The sequence below is a fragment of the Muscardinus avellanarius genome (assembly GCF_963383645.1).
Source record: "Muscardinus avellanarius genome assembly, chromosome: 12".
Taxonomy (NCBI): Eukaryota; Metazoa; Chordata; class Mammalia; order Rodentia; family Gliridae; genus Muscardinus; species Muscardinus avellanarius.
Genome location: NC_137798.1, coordinates 98,346,024 through 98,368,829, shown reverse-complemented (window position 1 = coordinate 98,368,829; position 22,806 = coordinate 98,346,024). Strand labels below are relative to the sequence as shown.

General features: G+C 43.1%; 1 protein-coding gene across 4 annotated transcripts in view; it reads left to right on the top strand.

Annotated features, from left to right (window-relative positions):
* Positions 1 to 11,686, top strand: part of DICER1 (dicer 1, ribonuclease III) — a gene marked incomplete at both ends in the record, with an annotated part of 44,780 nt that extends 33,094 nt beyond the window's left edge. For 3 of the 4 annotated variants that reach the window (XM_080706785.1, XM_080706783.1, XM_080706782.1), the window contains 6 exons: positions 1,996 to 2,151; positions 5,595 to 6,480; positions 8,222 to 8,490; positions 10,843 to 11,005; positions 11,101 to 11,176; positions 11,521 to 11,686. In XM_080706785.1, the coding sequence (XP_080562911.1) occupies positions 1,996 to 2,151; positions 5,595 to 6,480; positions 8,222 to 8,490; positions 10,843 to 11,005; positions 11,101 to 11,176; positions 11,521 to 11,686 (1,716 nt within the window). Of the gene's footprint in view, positions 1 to 1,995; positions 2,152 to 5,594; positions 6,507 to 8,190; positions 8,491 to 10,842; positions 11,006 to 11,100; positions 11,177 to 11,520 lie in introns of all 4 variants that reach the window. The other variant, XM_080706784.1, reaches the window with a different exon arrangement.
* Positions 11,687 to 22,806: the final 11,120 nt, after the last annotated feature.

Below are 22,806 nucleotides of genomic sequence, written 5' to 3'. Positions count from 1 at the left end.
TGCTCTCTTGTTTAATCTAGGAAGCTTCTGAGAGGCAGCCAACATGTCCCCATTTTCCAGACGAGGGAACTGTGCCTAGAGCGCCCGAGTAGCTTAGGTGAGTCGCCTGCTAGCGCAGGGTGGGTGAGAGTGCGCCTCGACTGGAGGCCACGAGCTGCCTCCTGTCTTCTGCTTCCCGACAAGCTTGAGCGCTGGTCATTCCCTCAAAAGAGCCCTAGACCTGAGTATTTGGGGGCAGGGGCGGTGGAAATGGGGATTTGATGAGGTTTGAGGGTTTTAGACCTTGTGGAATACAAAGTGGAAATGTCTAGTGAAATGCTGAAATAATCGGGAATTTAGAATTCATGTTTTTAGGGATTAGGTGCTGTAAAGAATGGTAGTTAAAGCCCTGAGGATGAATGAGATTTCCAAGGAGTAGAGGCAGGAAGAAATTAGGTGAGGCCCAGCATAAATGTGAGGTGAGTGCTAGTACGTCCCAGTCAAGTTGGAACAGGGTTGTTTTATTGTAGAATGCGTCCATGCGTCTGCTCGGGGCCCTTGGACTACTTATTTCCTGCCGGACTGTCACTCCCTCAGCGTGGTGTGCAGGCAGGTGGGCGGCTCGGAGGCGAGCCTGGCCAGGCTTGGCTGCTGCTCTGCACCAGGCAGGACCCTGCGTGCTGGCCTCAGCCCTGCCTTCAGCGGACTCCCGCCTCTTATTGGGTTCTGCCCGTCCCACTTTTGCCTCACACTTGAGTCCTTCCTTAGTTGCTGCTGCTTTCTCCATCCTGCTGATGGTGAACGTGCTTTCTCTTCCTTTGAGTCCCCATTGCACTTCCTCCTCTTGTGTAGCTTTACTCTCATCCTATGGAAAGGGAAACTAGCTTTTGAGTTGGTTCCACTTTGGGCAGTGGGGAAAGCGTCTGGGCGCACGGTGATGGTCCCAGCCAGATCCCTCCCCTGGCAAGGACTGCGCCCGCCCTGTGCTTCTGACTGGCTCGCGCAGGGCTGTCTGACCTAGTGCCTTTCACGGGTGGGAGCTTGCTGAGTAGCTGTTGAGTTGCAGGGAAAAGGGCTCCCAAAGGACTTCATGAACAACTTCTTAGAAAATAGAAATGAGATTGATAGTTCGAGACCCCAGTCTTCAAATGGAAACTAGACAGAAATGCAGTGCGTTTGAGCAAATTAGGGGGAAGTAGAGACGTTAGGAAAAGCAGATATACCAGTGTGGACAATACAGCTGTTTTTCTGCTGTGAATAAACAAATGTTCTTCAGTATCTTTTGTTGTATTTTTAAATGATTTAACAAAAATATTTTGAAATGCCATACAAAACAAAGAAATAATAATTAAGGGAATGTTAAAATTGAAGTTACATTTGTGGCTTAGATTTTAGGAATACAAATTGTTTTATCTCTGTTCCTGCCAGTTTTAACTTTGTAACTAGAGTTGGTGGCTCCCCCACCTCTTATTTCATGGGAAATATTGTGATGTCTTGGTTTTTATATGGCTTCTTTATAACACTTGATAGTTCCAGTTAGCAATTTGCATTATATATCAAGTTGTGTTATTTTTAGAAACTTGAAGTTAAACTGTATCTTTGACTCATTCAAAAGGAATTTGCATTTCATATAGATGAAATATTTGTGGATTATATTTTATGATCAGAAATATTTATAGAAAAAGGGGAGTTATAGGGAAGAAAAAAGACCAAATGATGTTATGTGTATATGTGAATATATCACTGTAAATCTCACTGTCGTGTATAATTACAATGTAACAGTAACAATTTTTTTTAAAAAAAAGCAGTTATCAAACTACACTAAAGGATATTCTGTATATACTGGAGAATTTAAAATTCTTTTCCTATCTTAAATAGACAAAAGTCTAAAACCCTTGTAATTGATGACCAGTTGTAGAAATATGAAGACATTTAGCTTAGCATGTGTTCATATGCCTTGGTGATTTCTAGCAGTGATCTTTAGGATAAACGTTTTATGAATCTTTTCTGCTAAAGGTCAGCAACTGTAATCTATACCGCCTTGGCAAAAAGAAGGGCCTGCCCAGCCGCATGGTGGTGTCGATATTTGATCCCCCTGTGAACTGGCTTCCTCCTGGTTATGTAGTAAATCAAGACAAAAGTAACACAGACAAATGGGAAAAGAATGAAATGGTAAGTTTTTGGTGACATATTTAGGTTTGGGTGAACTGGAGAATTTGGGTCTATTTTTTTTTTTTGTTTTCTTTCCATGGTATCCATGGTATGCTTATAATAGATATTTGATATAAAGATTAAGTCTTTTAAATAGATTGTCTTATCTGTGAATTTAGAAATGGTGTGTGTGTGTGTGTGTGTGTGTGTGTGTGTGTGTGTGTGTAACTAGGAATAGAACCCAGGGGCATTCTACCTCCGAGCTACACCCCCAGATCTATTTTCTATTCTTTATTTTGAAACAGGGTCTCACTAAGTTGCAGAGGGCCTCACTAAGTAGCTGAGGCTGGCCGCGAACCTGGATCCTCCATCTCAGCATTTTAAGTACTAGGATTACAAGCCTGCACTACCACACCCAGCTGAAATAGTGTAATTTTGAGGGATGACATTTTATCTTCCTTTTTTAAAGAGAAGATTATGTTATATTTTGACTTTAAAAAAAAGCAAAAGCCTTGTTTTACCCAACTTTTTGTATTATAATTTATCATAGATCTTTAGCTTTATTCAAAAAAGTGACTTTTCAGTGACCTGTGATCTCTAGGCTGTGTCTAAAATAATTTCAATAATAGCTTTTGTAGCTCAGGGTTTCCTCAGAACTACTTCTGCTCTTTTGAAGTGAAAACACACACACACACACACACACACACACACACACACACACACGTTGTCGTCTTCTGGAAATGATTGTAGTCTTGCCTGTGACTTAGAAGACCCCACTCGTCAGCATCCAGCGCTGCCTCTGTCGTGTCTCCAAGGCCACCAGAGGGCGGCGGGGGCCTCTGCACCACGCTGCCAGCCAAGCTGCCAGCGTCCAGGGCGCTTAGAGCGCTGGCTCCTCTTCACGTCACAGGCCGTCTTTCAGGCAGCTTTGCTTTCTAAGTTTATTTTGTATTAATGATAAATTGGCTAATGTTGCTTTGTTTACACTGTTTCATTCATGGGTTGAATTTTTTTAAAACATTTCCTATGTTTTTCTGGCAGGGATATCCTAGATAGGGCTTAAGTATAAGTAGCACATTCTGTGACTTTTTTCTGGTTACCTGTTTGTTAAATATATTTTTCACTCATATAGTATTTGATTTACTACAGAAATGGGACTTATTTGGAAAAACATTAAGAATATTTTAATGCAGAAAATTATGCTTGTTATTAATTTGGAAATATATAGAACCTTAGTAGAAGATGTATAGGTTTTGAGCTTTAGAAAAAGTATTGCATTGCTCTGAAGAACATTCAGCTGTTTCTCTTTATAAATACTATTTCATAAAATCTTTGAAAAAGTTGCATAAAGGTGTCTTTGGCATGTCAGTTTTCTTTTTCTTTTTAAAAGATACAACATGAAGTTCTCACTTTCCTTAATGTTTCTGATAACTTGGCATTTTGATTTTGTTCAGATTTTTGCTCAGTGATTTAGATGTCCTGAACTCAGTCCTGGCATTGTGCTGGCAGGCCACGGCCTGGTTTTGACATGGGCCTCCCTCCCCCCACCCCCTCTCCTGCCCCTCAGCATACAGGTTTAGGTGACACCTTTGTACCTAGGTACCTCCGAAAGAGTGCATGGGGCGAAAAGAGTGCATGGGGCGACTCACAAGAAGGGTGGCTTGAATCGTCAGAGCAGCGGGTCTCACACTCAGGATTCTTCTCAAAAGGCTGGAAGTGCTTTTAGAGAGCACTTTGTGAGGTAGAACACCACTGTGTTGCAGATGAAAAGTCTGAAACCCAGAGACATTTGAGAACATTGCCCAGGATCACACCGTTTGTTGTGATAAAGATAGTCCTTTATTTTTTGTGTTCTGCCAGCTTTAGCTTATGGAAACAACTTGTTAAAGAAATAAAAGGACGCTGGGCGTGGCACACTCGTAATCCCCGCGCTTGGGAGGCAGAGACCAGAGGATCACACCAGCCTCGCTGGCTTAAGAGACCCTGTTTCCAAATTTAAAAAGTATAAAAACAGGTCTGGGAGTGTGGCCCAGAGGTAGAAGAGTTTCCAGGAACCCCAGTAACACCAAAAAATAAAAGAAAATAAAAATAAAAAATAAAAGGATTTATTTCTATTTTTAAAAAATTTAGTCTGATTTTTAAAATTGCAGTTTGGCCTGTTCTCTTAAGGAGCAAAAATAATCAAAAACATTTTGTGTTACCTTGGAAAATATAGACATTCTAATAGGGAATAATTTTTTTGAGATGTGTTACTGAGATTTTATTTTTTGGTGTATTTTCTTATTTATTTTTTTAATTAAAAAAGGAAGAAAGGAAGATGTATAGTTGCAGGTATATGGCTTATCTCATGCTATTTTTCTCTTCAAGCAAATACTTGTCTCTTTTGAGCCTGGTTTAAAAGGAAATTGTGCTATTTAAAAAGTGCTTGGCAGACGGTTTAAAAATGTTCTGTCAGAGTACTCTGGAAAGTTCTTACAATCAAAATTGAATTATGTCCTCTTGTCTCTCCCCCACCCAGAGTAAAATGGTGGGGTTTTGTTGTCATTGTTGTTTGTTTTGTTTTTTATTGTGGAAAGGAAATTGGCATCTTTTTATACTTGCAAAAAAGTTACATCATCACTAAAGCCTCGCCCATTATTAAGGTTGTCATTCACAAATAAGCTTGTGCCAAAGAAATTGGAATTAGCAAAGATCTTTTGACAGAAATTGGATTGTTGTGTTTCATGTTAGTATAAGTTTTCTTCTGTTTTTGTCAGTTATGCTATAATCTCTTACCCTGATTACTATAACTCAGAGTGGAGGGAAAGTGAAATTTCTCAAGTTCATAGTGATCATTTTATTTTTTATAAAGCAAAGCAGTTTAGTTCTGTGTTGTAGCAAATGCACTTTGATTCAAAGTGGAAGTAGAAAGAAAAACCTTATAAAACTCTACATTTTTAGAAGTATAATATCTTAAAGATAATTTCATATGTTATTTCTCACTTAATTGGAAAGATGATGCTTTTTCTACATCTGGAATTTTATTTTGCTAATTTGAAAGTCTTTGAAAATAGGTCAACATGATTTAAAACTTTGTCAGCCAAATGGAAGCTCTCTGATCAGCATGTATGAGGGCTTCCATTGTGTGTCCTGCCAGAGCTGGGCTGCTTAGTTGAAGTTTTGCATTGTGGACATTAATTTAAACTTTATATCCATGTTCAAAATCCTTAACTTAAAGCTTTATACTGGATAAAGGTCATTTTATAACTTAGAAAATGAACATTCAAAGAACATGCTTTACTTTGTTTATATGATTAAATAACTTATTTTATGTTAATTGAAAACAAATGGCCATGATTTTAAAGTTGCCTTTTAGCATTTGTGGTTGTCATTTGAAATTATCCATAACCCTTGCTTTTATTGAGTTTCAAACCCTTTTAAAAACAGCAGCTATGTCTCCCTCCTTCCTCATTCCCCTGTTGCAGACAAAAGACTGCATGTTGGCTAATGGCAAGCTGGACGACGACTATGAGGAGGAGGAGGACGAGGAGGAGGAGGACATGATGTGGAGGGCTCCGAAGGAGGAGGCCGAGTACGAAGATGACTTCCTGGAGTATGATCAGGAGCATATCAAATTTATAGATAACATGTTAATGGGGTCGGGAGCTTTTGTAAAGAAAATTTCTCTTTCTCCTTTTTCACCCACTGATTCTGCATATGAGTGGAAAATGCCCAAAAAGCCCTCCTTAGGTAGCATGCCATTCTCATCAGACTTGGAGGATTTCGACTACAGTTCCTGGGATGCAATGTGCTATCTGGATCCCAGCAAGGCTGTTGAAGAGGATGACTTTGTGGTGGGGTTCTGGAATCCATCTGAAGAAAACTGTGGTGTTGACACGGGCAAACAGTCTATTTCTTACGACCTGCACACCGAGCAGTGCATTGCTGACAAGAGCATCGCAGACTGCGTGGAAGCCCTGCTGGGCTGCTATTTAACCAGCTGCGGCGAGAGGGCTGCTCAGCTCTTCCTGTGCTCGCTGGGGCTGAAGGTGCTCCCGGTAATTAAAAGGACTGGACGGGAAAAGGCCCTGAGCCCTGCTTGGGAGAGTTTCAGCAGCCAACAAAAGAGCCTTTCAGGGAGCTGTGCTGCTGCGGCCGGCTCACGCTCTTCCGTGTGCAAGGACTTGGAATATGGCTGCTTGAAGATCCCGCCGAGGTGCATGTTCGACCATCCAGATGCAGATAAAACCCTCAATCACCTTATATCAGGGTTTGAAAATTTCGAGAAGAAAATCAACTACAGATTCAAGAATAAGGCTTACCTTCTGCAGGCTTTTACACATGCCTCCTACCACTACAACACTATTACTGGTAAGGAGCCCCTGGGCTGCTCTCCTGTCCCTCAACAGGAGACTTCTGCATTGATCACATTGTTTGGGCCTTATAAAAAATGATTGTATGTACAGTCTAAGAGCTTAACATGCATGGTCAGGGGAGAAAACCAAAGAGTTCTCTATTTTTCTTGAATTCTCTATTTTTCTTCCCTGCTTTGTAACTTCAGCTGGGAGTATAACAATCTTATGTACGCGCCTAGGTGTCATTTTATGTGCTGCATAGAGGAACCTCAGCCTTGGGTAGTGTTTTGCTGCATTTTCCTACCTTATACCCACCCAGATCCCCTTCTCATACCTGTTTAGTGTTGGTTTGGTTCTTGATTTATTCATTTATTCTGGGTATATTTCTGCCTCTTTTTGCTATTCTTCCTAGACAAAAATGCTTTTTCCTGGGTTTTCTCATCCCTCAAGCTAGGATGAAGAGGAAGCCACAGGATGTCTTGCTGCCCTCTGCCAGCTCTATGCTCATCTTCTCTTTTCCCTGTGCTCTGTACTTTTCTCCTTTGTTCAGTAGGCTCCTAATCCATAAGAGAAGAAAAGAGACTATGTCCCCCAAACCAGCTTCAGCCTGCAAAATAGATAAAATGCATATATTTTTTTCTATCTGAGAATAGTTCGTACTTGAATCTGAAATAGCAGAGTATAAGGTTTTTAGTGTGTATAATAAAAACAATGTAGAGTAAGGTAATCTGCAAAATATAAAACCAGAAAGTGAAGATATCTGGCTCTAGACTAGAGAGATTAGTATGAGTAGAGCCCAATTTCTTAAGGAAAAAAAGCAGATGCGTGATTTTCCACACCACCAGCCTGCGTGCTGGCTCGTCTCAGCCCTTGCATCTTACCTCACTGAGTGTTCTGAAACAAGTCGCTCATCTCTGCCTCCGCTGCCTCAGTTGAGTGGTCCTTAATCAGTGCCAGGGCATTGCACTGGTGGTTAGCTCTGGTGACTTTACTTTTGACACCGCCATTTTCGCCTGGGGCCTGTGCTCACTCCCACGCCTCTTCTTGCTCAGGCTCTTGCTTTGGGTCAGCTGGCACTTCTAGCTCAAGTGGAGAAGAGCCTCTTCCTTTCCTGTCTCCTGTTTTATGCGTAGCCCACAGTGGTGAGGAGTGGTATTGCTCGGCCGTGTGCAGTGGGATGGGAGTGCCCTGTGTGGGCGGTGTGTGCAGGGCCTGGCTTTGCTCAGGTGGCACTGGGTGGGGAGACTGAAGAGTGATGCCAGTGCCGGGGAGAGGGGCCGCAATACTGAGGTGACCTGGCAAATGGCATATTTTTTTAACAGCATTATCTCTTGGCCTTTTGAAAATTTTATGACTCCAGTTTATATATAAGAAATTTGCTTTAAACTGTCACCAAGCTGGGCGTGGTGGCGCACGCTTGTAATCCCCGCGCTTGGGAGGCCGAGACAGGAGGACCACACGGGTTCGAAGCCAGCCTCAGCTGCGTAGTGAGGCTCTCAACACCTTAGTGAGACCCTGTCTCCAAAAAAAAAAAAATCTGTCACCAAAATTCAATTTCCAGAGGCTTTTGCATGATATGTCATGCTAATCTATCAGTTAAATGTCAAGTGATTTTCTCATGGAGGAAGATACATAAAAATGATCCTAAACAGAAGTCTTTACAGGGGTCTGGAGCTCGGCCCTTCACAGCAGTTATGTCTGGTGAGAGTGAAATGTTGTTGCCCAGGCTGATGATTCCACTCTGGATCCTTGCGCAGATTGTTACCAGCGCTTAGAATTCCTGGGAGATGCGATTTTGGACTACCTCATAACCAAGCACCTTTATGAAGACCCACGGCAGCACTCCCCAGGGGTCCTGACTGACCTGCGTTCCGCTCTGGTCAACAACACCATCTTCGCGTCACTGGCTGTGAAGTATGACTACCACAAGTACTTTAAAGCTGTTTCTCCCGAGCTCTTCCACGTCATCGATGACTTTGTGCAGTTTCAGCTTGAGAAGAACGAGATGCAAGGGATGGATTCTGAGGTTAGCTCTCTTTAAAATGTGTTGAATTCGGTGTTGAAGAAAATCATCCAAATAGGAGTCTCAGTAATCTGAGCTCTGACCATTGCTGTCCAGAGGGACAGCTGAAGGCCAGGGCCGTGGTCTCGGCATGCTCTCTTCTCCGGAGAACTGAGAGTGACTTGCAGTGTTAGGTCACTTGGCTGCCTACACCATGAGCCCTGCGTATTCAGGTGACGCGCAGGAAGGCGGGTTTTCTGGTGTTCTCTGGGTCCCAAGCCTTCTTTAGGCCTCCAGTGTTTAGGCCTGCCAGAGCAGCGCGCCTCTTCCTCTTCCCCAGAGTAGACTTACCCTAGACAAAGCTCAGTATGGTTTATTCTGTTTTTCTTTTTAAAATGGATCAAAAATATTTGTTAATATCCAGGTAAGCACAGATATGTACATTCTGCTTTACTTGAAATGGGAATCTCATGTAATAACCAAACTTCTCAATTTTTTAGCCATTGGAAACTGGGAGGCATATACTATAAGTTCAGCCAGTTTCCTAGGTGATGGTGTGTGTACACAGCGAACTGTTTTTAATTCGGGGAGGAAAAGGATAGTGCTCAGTTTGCGTCCGCCTGCTGGCCCTCAGGAGCACTCATCTGTACTGTGGTCTGGAGAGCACTCTGCTGTTTACTCTTCCTGTTCTAATTCTCTTCTTTTTAAATTTTTATACAATTCTTATAGAGTCAATGAATTTAATTGTACTTGGTTTAACTTGTACCTTTTTTTTTTAATTGTCCCAAATCATTGTTGATGAACATTGAATTTCTTTGGCTTTTCTGTGAAAAAAAAAATATGAGTCTAGGTTTGACAGTCTAACCATAGAGCAAGGGTGGAGCCTCGTCCACTGCGCAGCTGTGGGCTGTGGGAGCCTTGGCTGGGCTCCTGCACACGTCCAGAGCGAACAGCAGAAAGCACGGCTGACAGCAAGGCGAGAGGCTCCCATTCTGAGGAGCTCTTACTGCTTCCTGGGTCGTTTTTGCTTTAGCAATGTGGAAGCTCTAAAGTCGAGGGATTCACTAAACTTAAGTTCTTTTGTGATGCCAGGGGGCATGCTGGTTCTGTTAGTTTTTGTTCTTTTACTTCTCTTTGTTTATGTGAAGATGTATATTGAAGTTACAAATACTGAAATTGATCTTAAGGAAGGCTCTCTCTCTGGGCCCGTTTCTACCTTCTATAAAAGAAGAGAATTAAACTTGCTAAGCTCTCAAATTCCTTTCCTTCTCAAACTCATGAGGTATGAACAATAAGCATCTTGTTTTTCTAGTCGTCAGCATTATAAATATGTAGAACTCATCTAGCTAAATTTATTTAGGAATTAAAATTTTTCTTTTATTTCTTTCACAATTTACTTGAGAAAAATTAGAAAATATAAGTAAACAAAAAGAAAATTGAGTTGCCTCAATGTGCTACTTCAGAAATAAGCACTATTCATATTTTGGGGTGTATATTGCTGATATGTATAGACATACACATACAGATGGAAGTCATGTATGGTGTATCTGTTCTTTCCACTGAGTAACTGCAGCTGGCTTTCAATGTGCTGGTGAGCGTCAAGGTCGTTGGTATGAACATGCCAAGCCAGTAGAAGGCTCGGCTGCGCTCCTTTGGGGCTGCTAGTTACTAAGTTTTGTTAGGACTTATAGTAAACATGGATGTGATAGATATTCTTATGTATCTAGGCGCCTTTTAAGGTATATTCTTAGAGAACTGCTGCATCAAAGAATTATGAACTTTAAAAAGGCTTTTGATACATGTTAAGGTTTTATCCTATTAATTTGAATCTTCTATGTAAAGGTTCTCTCTTACAGTGAACTTGATTTAAGTGGTTTAATGAGAAGGCAGCTGAGAGAGGGAAATCTTCCAGAATTTCCCTGCTGTGGACGTAGCACACTCCCCAAAGCAGTGCGCACCCTTGCCGACACTGCCCTAGTGAGCACTCTGTTTAATCTTTGCCAAACTGCTGGGGGAGGCCCGTTTAGTGTGACAGCTCTTTGATTACAGATGAACTTGCAAGTTTTTTTCATATATTTATTGAGTATTTCTTGTTATGTGTTTAGTTTGTTTTTGTTTTAATTTAGAAGCAATTTTATTCTCCATTGCTAGGTACAGAATAGTAAATGAGGTGGGGAGTTTTCTTTTTATTCTTTTCTGCTCCCCTCCCCCAAAGATAAGGTGATGTTTGTGAAAACCCTGTTACAGTGTAGTGGGCATGCCGTACATTTTGGCTGATACTGCTGCAGCTCTTAAAAGTCATATCTAAGAAAAGGCACAAGTCTGTGGCTGCCTTGAGAAGTGGCCTCTTTGCTTATGCCGCATCTCTGTAAATAGCTCAGGAGGTCCGAGGAGGATGAAGAGAAGGAAGAAGACATCGAGGTCCCAAAGGCCATGGGCGACATCTTTGAGTCACTTGCTGGTGCCATTTACATGGACAGTGGGATGTCGCTGGAGGTGGTCTGGCAGGTGTACTGCCCCATGATGCGGCCGCTAATAGGTATTGTACATTGGCTCTTTTTCAAAAGAAACAAAAACAAAATTTAAAAATACTTCAAGAGCACTATTCTCATTATTTTGTCATTTTGGCTACAGAAAAGTTTTCTGCAAATGTGCCCCGTTCCCCTGTGCGAGAACTGCTTGAAATGGAACCAGAAACTGCCAAATTTAGGTAAGCGAAAAATAAATAAGTAAAAAGAGTGTGTGGGAAAAAAATTTACTTGCTTAAAACAAGGGGCTGAGGTTCTCAAAGATATCATAAACTTAATGATTCTGGAAATATTGACGCTGGAGCCTGCCTTTACCCTATTTCTGTTTTCAGTCTGATTGGCTGCACAGCCTGCTTTGGGTGTGCGGCAGCCCTGTCTGCTGTGCGCGCAGGAAACCCTAGTGGACTTCTGCTCTGCCGTGTCAGCTTGTCCGAGGCCCTCGGCCTGGACATGCGTATGAAATGCCGAGTGACCATAATAATAAGTAATTGTGACTTCTAACTCAAGCCTTTTGGATTTTCTACAGCCCAGCTGAGAGAACTTACGATGGGAAGGTCAGAGTCACCGTGGAAGTCGTAGGAAAGGGGAAATTTAAAGGTGTTGGCCGAAGTTACAGGATTGCCAAATCTGCAGCAGCAAGAAGAGCCCTACGAAGCCTCAAAGCTAATCAACCTCAGGTTCCCAACAGCTGAAACTCCTTAAGCAGCAACAGAAAACAGACAGAATTAAAGGGGAAATATTTAAATTGAAAGGATGACTTAAAGTGGATATTGAGCAGAATGAATTGAAGGCAGAATTGACATTTTGTTTGATAAGATAGATAACAGAATAAAACATTTAACATATGTATAAAGTTTTGGAACTAATTGTAGTTTTAGTTTTTTGCGCAAACACAATCTTGTCTTCTCCCCTCACTTCTGCTTTGTTGAAATCACAAGAGTGCTTTAATGACATTTAGCAAGTGTTCAGAACAGTTATTGACAGGCTTGTTTTGTTTTGTGTTTGTCAGCTTTGCTTAGCGTTAGAGGCCTCGGAGCTCAAGGGTCCCTAGAGTGTGGTAGAGCCCTCGGGCCTGGGCGGTGTGGCGGTGCCCGTCCTGCTGTAGCTGGTCGGCAGCAGAGCCAGAGGGTTTGCAAGAGGAGCAGCGTCCAGCATCGTCTCTTCTCCACTCATGTCGTGTCGGGATGTCCCGGTCACTGTTGCACTTACTAGTAAGGGACAGATTTTAATCAGCATTGGCTGGTATGCTGGGGAATCAAATTTGAATTTTCTGATGCTACATAGCCCTGCATAAAAAAGGTTCTTGCCTTAAAAAAGTAAAACCTTCATGGATATTCTTTAATTTCTCATCTTTGTGAAACAACTATTTTGCATTTCCTTTCTTTTATTATGCATTAGCTATTGAGACAGTAATATTTACAGCTCACTAGTATAGTAATTTAAATTATTACATGATTATACTAGAATTTCTGTCACACATGTACTGAAGACATTTTAAAACCAGACTATTTAGTCTATGAATTTTTTTAACATCATAATAAAAATGACCTTTGGCTAAATACCCAATTTTACTAAAAACCTCCTGCTAGGTAGTTCCACTGATGGAAATGTTTGTGGCAAATAATTTTGCCCTGTAGGCTGTTGCTCTAACAAAACAAACCTTAGACATATCACACCTAAAATATGCTGCAGATTTTATAATTGATGGGCTATTTATTTAAAGAAGCAGAACAGAGCACCTTCACCTGAGTCTTCTCACACCCCTTCTCACTGTGCTTCCCACCAAGTCGCATGCATCTTCACTACCAAAGCCGCTGTCGACGCCAGGGGAGCGGGTGTCTGCCATGATAAACTGCCATAACTTTGATACATCCGTGATTTAGGTCATGACTTTAGACAAACTAGGTCGTTATTTCTTTCCATCTTGGGAAAAAGAAAAAAACATTTTTAGGCATTTGCCTAAGTTTCTTTAATTAGACTTATAGGCACTCTTCACTTAAATACCTCAGTTCTTATTTTCTTTTGCATGCATTTTCCCCCCTGTTTGGTGCTATGTTTATGTATTATGCTTGAAATTTTAATTTTTTTGCACTGTAACTATAATACCTCTTAATTTACCTTTTTAAAAGCTGTGGGTCGGTCTTGCACTCCCACTGAAATACCAGTAGAGGTTTGCTGCAATTTGCCCCATTAATTATGCTTGAAATTTAAGAAAGCTGAGCAGAGGTGTCTCGTATGTTCCAGTACATCATTCTGAAGTGGATGCTTTGTGTAATGCTGCATTTATGTTTTAAATTACAGTTGATTTCTTCCGCACCATCCTCCTGCAGGGAAACGCCTCTGCACATGCACACGCGGGAGCCCTCCGCTCCGCTTTCTAAGGAGCCCCCGAGCGAAGGGGATATCGAGCTTCTCCAACATTGTTTGTTGTCTTTGATCTTAAACTTAAGTTGAGATCTAAATTTTATTAAAGGAGCTTTTAATTAAGATAATTTAGGTGACTCATTTTGAAAACACTGAATTCTGATTTGGAACCTTAGATGTCTATTTCATTTTAAAAACAATATGAGATATCATGGCAAGTTAAAATCAAGTGATTCTTGAATTATATAATTAAAAAAGTATACAGTTAACAAGTGAGGCTGGATATGAATTTTTGAGGGTGATTTATGACCACATCATAAATCTCATGATAATTTATAAACTACCTGATGCCGGGGGCTTCGGGCTTGGCATTGTGTGTAATGCTTTTGCCCCAGTGTTGAGGGATTCTCTTGTCTCTTGACACCACAATCAGATTGTTTCACAGTTGTGATCCCAGTGGAAGAAAAATGCCTCAATATATTTTGTAACTTTAAGAAGAGTATTTTGTGTTAATACTAAAAAGTCCAGACTTGGATATAGTTAGGTCATACATATTCAGGGGCTCAAATTTCTTGCTACCATTCAAAATGTCTTATCAGCTGCAAACTTTAGCTCCTTTTTTTTAATAGCTGATATTAACAATTTGAAGCATTCTCTGACCCCCTGGTGACTAAATTAAAAAAGGAAAAAGTATGAGTTCGACATATGAAATGGTTATGAACACTTTGTGCTGCTGAGTTTAGCCGTCAAGTTTTCCCCAGTTTAGTTTGTTGAAATGTCTCCCGGCTGTCAGTTAAAACGAGTCACGCTGTGCTGCCCGTTTCCCGCCTTAGCCCGTGCTCCGCCCCGGCAGAGTCGGAGCTCCCGGGAGGTGGCGGCTGGTGAGTGCGGCGGCCCCGCGCGGGCAGAGGACTGGCGAGGTGCGGCCCGCGGAGGCAGCCGCAGAGACGGCTTTCGATGGTCATGTGCAGTGTAGTTGGCGTGGACCCTCAGTGTGAATGTTTTTATTTCTTTTATAATATACTTCCTAACTCCGCTGCGTTGTGAGTAGCTTTCCCCTCTGTTCTGTTCATGTAGCACAGATAAGCATTGCACTTGGTACCATGCTTTACCTCATTTCAAGGAAAATGTGCTTAACTGAGAGGAAAAAATGTGGTTTGGCCTTGCTGCTGTTTTGATTTACCAAGTTTGAAAGAGATAATTATAAGCCTGCAGTGTGTCATATACTTGCACAACTTAAATAGGTCATTTTTGTCTGTGGCATTTTTACTATTTGTGAAAGTATGGCAAAGATTTGTGAACTGAACTCTTAATTATGTTTTTAAAATGTTTGTTACATTTCTTTTGTTATGTGAAATGATTAAATTTAGAATGACCTCTAACACTCCTGTAATTATCCTTTAAGATACCGCTATTTTTGCTTTCTTGATAATAACCAACCCTCAGAAGGTTCAGCTGCCCTGCCGGAGGAGCAGGAGCCTGGAGACTGCTTGGTTCTGTTGGTTCAGTTCGTAGGTGCAGTTACTCACCCAGCAGTCAGCTGCTCAGCCGTGTCCTGAGATCAGCTGGTGACTGCAAAACACAGAGAATAATTGAAATCCAGACCTGCCACTGTTCACCCGTAAGGCCCCATTGATCGCAAACTTTCTGTCTTGCTCGGGGAGGGCGTCTCGTGCTTTTACACAGAGTTAAGCCGGCCAGCTGAGGCTGCGGCGCCTTTATTTGCCTGACCTGAAGCTCTGTCTGAGTCCACGGCTGGTGGTGTTGCCTGCGGAGGAGGAGTTCATGCCATATGCCTCACTCTGTGTGGTTATTTAACTACATCTAAATAGGTATATTTTTCCAACCACTGATTGCTTTTCTGGAATTTAATTATTTCCAATAAATTTCTTTATTTTATATTGTACATGAAAAGTTTTAAAGATATGTTTAAGACCAAGAAGAGTAAAATGATTTTAAAAGTTGTTGGAGGCGCCAGTAGCAATATGTAGGGAATTTGCATTAAGACCATTGTATTGTCCACTAACCGTGAAGATGATCTTTTAAAACTCACTTGTAAATATGTTTTAATCTTTGTTTCTTTTTTCTGGTCCAGTTTTATTTGGACTTCAACCATAGACAATTGACCCTTATCGATGCACTCAGAACCCACTGCAGCAGCAGATTATAGCAAAAGTGCAAAGGTGAACAGGAAGAAAATCTGCCTTTTCTGCTGTAAATAGAGTGAAGGAAAAATGACTAAAATCAAGTAAAACTAACACATAATTTTATTGACAATAAAATATGTACATCACATGCTGCAGCTGTTTTTAAGAAACAAGATGTAATTCATTCATACAGTAATCATGCTGCAAAGATTTGCAGTCTGCACCTTATAGATCACAATTATCTTTAGTTTTTTTGGTCTTTTTTTGTAATAATTGTAGCCAAGTAAATCTTCAATAAAGTTGTGGTCTGTCTGCTCTGTGTGCTTTTGTCTTTTTTCTTTTCCGCTTTAATTCAAGTGTGTGGTAACATTTAAATAGTGATCGCAGAAATGGTTTTTTAAATGTTTTAATCTCATGGCGAATCATGAAGGTGCAAAAAAAGAACAAAATTTAAAATTTTGTTGGCCAAGTTGTGCTCTTGTCTTTTTTAAAGACGTCATTAAGACCAGTGTATTTTTCTGAAATTCTATCACAGTTGATGTATTCCAGGTCCTGGATTATTATGACACATTTGACATGCTTCTTACATGAAGTTGGTTATTCTGAAGCAGAGTGGATAGAATGTTGAGCTTCTAGATTTTTAGGACACATTTTTTCTATTGTCAGTTAAGAGAAAATTCTTTCAAGCTTTGACCCAACTTTTTTGTAAGTAAACTTAATACTAAGGAATCTCTTGGCTATAGAAAGGTAGAAGGCAGAAGGTTTTTGTCTTTTTTTAAGTTTACCCTTTCTTTTTCCTCCCTCTTGCTTGCTCTACACCAAAGGAGGAAAAAGTATGTGTACTTTAGCGCCAAGGAATTTGGGTAACTGCAGTCATACTTGTGTGTGTTGGTGCGACTGCCCAGAAGTCACTGCAGAGGCCAGGCCTAGCCTCAGGCCAGGGCTCCCTCCTGCCACCCCTGGTCCTCCAGTGACAGCCAAGCACAGGGCGTGCTCTGCAGAGCAGGATGTCATCGCGAATCCAGGCGGAAGTGGGATGTCTCGCGGATGTACATCAGTCATCGCAGTGTTGGCCAGCTCAGCCGTGTGTGTCCGTAGCTCACCCTTGTCCAGACGCCAGGAGCAGACAGGCCAGGAGAATGCTTTTTCATCTGTCTTCAAGGCCGTTCACCAGCAACCCTTATATCTCTTTTTCTTTTAGTGGTAAACATATCTCTCTCTCTCTCTCTCTCTCTCTCTCTCTATATATATATATATATATATATATATATATATATATATATATATATAAATTGTGTGTGTGTGTGTGTGAGTGTGTGTGTGTGTGTGTACGTAATCTTTTTACCACTTTGATTGTTTTTAAGCCCAGTGGAATAGGAACATCACTGGCATGTTGTGCACCCCTAGCACCATCCATCTCCAGGACCTTTTCCTATTCCAAGCTGAGCCTCTGTACCGCCTAAGCACTAACTTCCTTTTCCCCTGCACAGCCCTTGCAGCCGCTTTCTCCTGTCTATACACATTTCACTTTCAGGATACCTTGTACGAGTACAGTCAGACCACGTTTCTCTTTGTGTGTTTGGCTTGCTTCACTCAGCACGCATAACATTTGCACGGCTCCTACGTGTTGTAGCATGTCAGAATTTTCCTTTTAAGGCTGAGTAACATTCCACTGCATGTATGTTCCGCACTTCATCAGTCCGTTCATTTGGCTCTGGACGTTGGGCCGTCTGCACCTCTTGTCTTTTGTGGCACTGCTTTGAACATGAGCGGACACAAACCCATTCCATTCTTGTCCCTGCTTTCGGTGGTTTGCTGTATAGACCCAGAAGTGGAATTGCTGGGCCCCATTGTAACTCTGTTTAATGTTTTGAGGAGTGACTCTTGTTTTCCACGGTGACTGCACTTTTTGGCATTTCCAGTTTCCCACTTACATCCTCACCAGCACTTGTTTGTAGCAGGTGTGAAGTGGCATCTTCCTGTGGATTTTGGTTGGCACTTGCCGAGCGAGCTCGCGCCCTCCTGTCCTCAGGTGCGCTCCTCACTTGTGTACCTTCTTTGGAGAAATGCCTGTTTAAGTCCTTTGTCCATTTTTGGGTTGGGTTAGTCATTTTTTTGTTGAGCTTTAAGAGTTCTTTTTATACACACACACATTTCTCTTTAATATTCTGGATGTTAAACTCTTATTAAACATGTGACTTATAACTATTTTCTTCTATTTTGGAGGTAGCCTTCTTACGGTCTTGATAATAGCCTTTGATACTCCAAAGTTTTTAATTTTGGTAAAGTCCACTTGATTGATACATCTTTGTTCCTGTGCTTTTCTGATTCAAGAAAAATCATTGCCAAATCTAACGCCAAGAGGCTTTTCCACTGTTTTCTTCTAAGTTCAATTTTAGCTCCTATGTTGTGGCTCCAATTCATTTTGAGTTAATTTTAGTGTGTGGTATACAGTGATGGTCCCACTTCATTCTTTTGCATTTTTTGAGCCTCGGGGTTGCTGCAGGGCTATGATGGTGCTCAGGGCGGGCCTTGGTTTCTGCCCTCCCTCCTGCCCTGCTTCCTGTCAGCCATCAGCAAATGCTGTGGCTTGGGCCTCCTAGACACAGCCTCACCCATTTCTGCAGCCCTCCCTGGTGGAGCTCGCGGAGGCCTTCACCTGGGCTGTGCACGGTCTCTTAATGAGCTCCACTGCTTCCACTCTGTCCCCCTCTGGCCTATATCCCACTCTGTAGTCAGAACGATCTGTTTAAAATAGAAACCCAGGTGGGGCTCCACCGCTGTGGCCTCGGAAGCCCTGCATGGCCCAGCCTTGGACCTCAGTGCCCTGTTGACTTGCGGGCTTTGCCCACACCAAGCTGGGCCAGGCCCTGGGTCATGCTTCCTACAGATTGCTCCGCACTTCAGTTCTGCTGCTCTACAGAGGGTCTGCGGGTCACAGCGAGCCCTGGGGCCCTGGGAGGGTAGCAGAATGCAGGGATGACGTTTAGTTTGGACCTCGTATCAGGATACACAGGTCTTGGCTCCTTCTGGACTCGGGCCCTGCTTACCTGTCTCCTTAGAGAGGACAGCCCTCATGTAATCCAAGCTGTCCCCTCGGTCACTAGCATGGCTGTAGCAAAGCACCTAGTACCACCACCGCCCTCCTCCAAGGAATGCCGGCCAAGAACAGCATCTTGTCTTCTTGCTGCTGTAGACCCCGTACACCAACTCCCGTTGCAGCCAACCCCATACTTAAAAGCGTATTGTCACCGGGAGATCAGAGACCATTTGCTTGGCTGCTTGCTTCAGTGGTCAGCCATGGCGGCCGTTAGCATGGTAGTTGGCTTTCATCTTGGGAGAACTGGGTGGAGGGGAGCTGGGAGCAACATATGTGTGTACACCTCACCCCTTTACACACTTCTAAGAGCCTTTGCCAAGCTCTGTGCCCTGCCCGATACACGTGCCTCACCACCCTCACTGTGATCTTAGGCCCCGGCTCTTGGGGCGAGGCATTCACACGCGTTTACCTAGGTCTTCTGGCCGGCACTCTTGACGTGCTGGATGTTTCTGGATGTTTTTGACACCACGTCTCCTCTAGGGTTGTGAAATCAGCCACACTCCTAGCACTGCTGAAATCAACATACTTACCATCCCTGAATCTGGGAGAGAGGAGTCAGAATTATATAGCTCAATTGCACTGGCTCAGGTAGTAAAAACACTTTTTTAAAAAAAAATTTTTTTCCTATGGGAAATACATGGTTAAAATAAAAATGCCTACAAAAAAAAATTCCATAGTAAAAAGCCATCTCTTTATGTAGTGGTTTTCCCATTAAGCAACTACTATTAACCAGTTCTTTTAAGACATTTTACACAAAGAACTGAATAGCTAAGTCTTCACCCCTCCTTTTTTGTGGTACTGGATATTGAACCCGGGGTTATTCTAACTCTGAGCTCCACCTCCAGGCCTTTTATTTATTTATTTATTTATTTATTTATTTATTTATTTATTTATATTTTGAAGCAGTGTCTCTCCTACTGAGGGTCTCACTAAGTTGCTGAGGCTGGCTGTGAACCTATGATCTTCCTGTCTCTGTCTCCCAAGTACTGGAATTATAGGGGTGCGTCACCACATCCAGCTTTGACCATTTCTAAGCGGTAGCACACTAAACATGTTTTTACACATTACTTTTTTAAGAGTATTGGGGCCGGGCATGGTGGCGCACGCTTGTAATCCCAGCATTCGGGAGGCTGAGACTGGAGGATCGCGGTTCGCAGACAGCCTCAGCTACTTAGTGAGGCCCTCTGCAACTCAGTGAGACCCAGTTTCAAAATAAAGAATAAAAAATAGGGCAGGAGGTGTAGCTCCGAGGTTGAATGCCCCTGGGTTCCACCCCCAGACCCGCAAAAAAAAAAAAAGAAAAAAAGGAAAAAGAAGAGTATTGGGGGATATTGCATATGAGATCTGCCTGTTTCTCTTTATAATTGAAGTATACAGAACAGTGATTTTCATAAAATGCACTGATCTTCAGAATGCAGCTAAGATTTTTAAGTGGTCCGTATACAAGGTGTGTGTGTGTGTGTGTGTGTGTGTGTGTGTGTGTGTCGTGTATACACGCACTTGCATGGCCACTGACACCTGTAACATTTACATACAGTCCCATGTAGAGGTACCTCATCTATTTAGCCCACTTCCTACCAAGTATTTGCATTGTTCCCAGTTATGTTTATTGTTAGAAACAAAAGCATCATGAATGTCCCGGCGTATGTTTCCTTGTGTGCGGGGACGGGCACTGTGCATTTTGGGCCCAAGACAGGTTCCTAATTCAAGTCCACAAAATACTGAAAATCAGGTTTCCCAGAACTTACTTGATACAAAGCCTGAGCTAACCTGAGCTGAGCCTGTTCACATGATCTCTCCCGTTAGTGCATCTATTCTTGGGTGTTACAGCAAAAATAGTAGTGTGTCTCACGACCTGTCCCAAGCAGACCCTGCTGCGAGTGTTAAATAATGGAAATGCAATGACTTACTTTCTAAAGTTCAGAATTCGGGATTAGGAAACACCTTGGCCTCAAGGGCTCCAAGATGTATGAGCCAAGTTTTATTGAACTTTAGCACGGGCCCAGGCAGGTCTGTGCAAAACATTCCACACCTCTCCTTTATTTCTCAGCACGATTGTGGAAATGAAAGTGCATCGTGGGGGTTCAGGTGGCACCAGAGCCAGGCTTCCTGGCACCCATCATGGTTGACTTTGGGCAAGTCACTTGCCCTGTTTCCGCCTCTCACCCTTGCCTTTGTGGTGAGCGGCAGCGAGTCCTTGGGGTTAAATGCATGTTCACATGAAATGCAGGGTGCAGAGCCACTTGTGGGATCAGCCCGCCCCACATGCTATCCGTCCCTCCAGCCCTTGTCTCCCAGCTGGGCAAGAGGAGGGAAGAGCCCTTTGCCTGAGAACACAGGACTCAGCCTGACCCATGTCCACCTAAAGCAAAATCCTGCTAGCCTTCATGCAATAAATACTCTTGTCCATGTCTTTTGACATAAACGTGGAATTCAGATGTGTGTGCGGATGTATATCTATGCGTGAGAGGTTGAGAAGATTGTGGATCTCTGTTATATGTAACCCGACCTGCCCATTTCTCTGTTTTCCAAAGGAAGAGCAGCATCCCCACCTCTCTCCTTGAGAGCTATGGTCGGAACCCGCTGTCCCTCTCTTACCCAGTTCACACCAAACTGAAAAGTTAGGGCCACGCCAAGTGGCCCCTGAAGGGCTGAGTAGGTAAGGCCAGTCTTGGTAAGATAAGCCATTTGCAAGAAAATACTAGAACTAGAAAATACTAAGCTAAGTGAGATCGGCCAGTGTGAGAGTGTGTGTGTGTGTGTGTGTGTGTGTGTGTGTGTGTGTGTGTGTGTGTTCCTCATGCAGAAGCTAGAGAGAAAATAGAAAACAAAAGGGACTTCAGATAATAAAGAGAGCAGTGGATAAGGGCATGGGGTGGGGAGGGAGGCAGAGAGGAAGGAAGCAGTTCAGATAACACTCAGTCCAGATATGACGGTATCAACCACCAATCCCAGTAAATATGGGGGCAGGTGGGGAGGTGCTGAGGGGACACCACCAGCTGTGCGCATGAATCTCACTGCAACGGGTAATTACAATGCACCAATGCATTTACTAAAAATAAAGATAAGCCATTTTATTTATTTGTGTGTGAGGGTCTGGGAATTGAACCTCCAAGCTACAACACCAGCCCTTTCCATTTTTTCATTTTGAAACAGGTTCTCACTAAGTTCCTGAGAATTTCATCAAGTGGCTGGGGCTATCCTCAAACCTGTGAGCATCCTGTCTCAGCCTCTGTACCTCATTTTAAATAATGTTCTGCCAAAGCCACAGAAATCAGGTGTCTGCTCTCTTCTGCTTTGCAGCCATTCTGTTTTGAAGAAAAGGAAAAGCCCCCAAAGCTGCATTGTTAGCTGGAAGGTCATTGCAGGCGGGCTAACACGGGAAGCCTAGCCGCCATGCGCTGGTGGGCTGGTGACTGGCTCAGCGAGTGAGGCCCGCAGGCCTGGCTCCGAGTGCACGCTCTTCACACACGTGCACATGACCTCTCGGCAGTAGCAGCGGGGCCACCGCGGCGTTTTTGCCCTGCAACCTCCGCCCAGTTATTCTTGGCAGGGGTTGGGGCGGTGATGGTGGGTGTGCTTGACTGAGCCTCTAATTAGGAGGTTATTAGATGAGGAAGTGGAGCGATCAGAGTGCTTTTCGCATCCTGGGTTTTCCCATCGGACTTTCAGGATATGCGTTTTGGTGAGCTGCTCACCCTCACCCTGATGGTTTGATTTTGAACCTTGCCTTTTCCTGGAGTCTCACTCCACATCATCCTCCCTTCCCTTTGCGTGTCTGAAGCCTTTTGGAGAGATGGAGACTTGGGTAGATTCCAGGACGTCAGCAGGTGGGATGTGCTTTATTAGCTAACAATCAGGCAGTCATGGGTTAAATGAAATTAAGAAGGCTTCTTTGCAGGACTTCTCAGGTCCTTTATTATGCAGAGTACATAAGAACTCTGGGCAGAATTTCCCAAACTTACAAGGCCAAGACCCCTTCACAATGGTTCCTAGCCTGGTAGCATGCCTCGGGATGTGCTTGGTGAACCCTCTGGCATGCTGGGAACCTAGCCTGACCATGGCCGGTCAGCCAGCAGGCCCATGGCCTCACCTGGAGGTGGCCAGCTGCCCCTGAAGTTGGTGGGCAGGAAGGGGGCCAGGAGGTTTTCTAAGCACTGGGTCACTGGGGCTCCCTGTCACGGGGCACCCTATGTTCAAC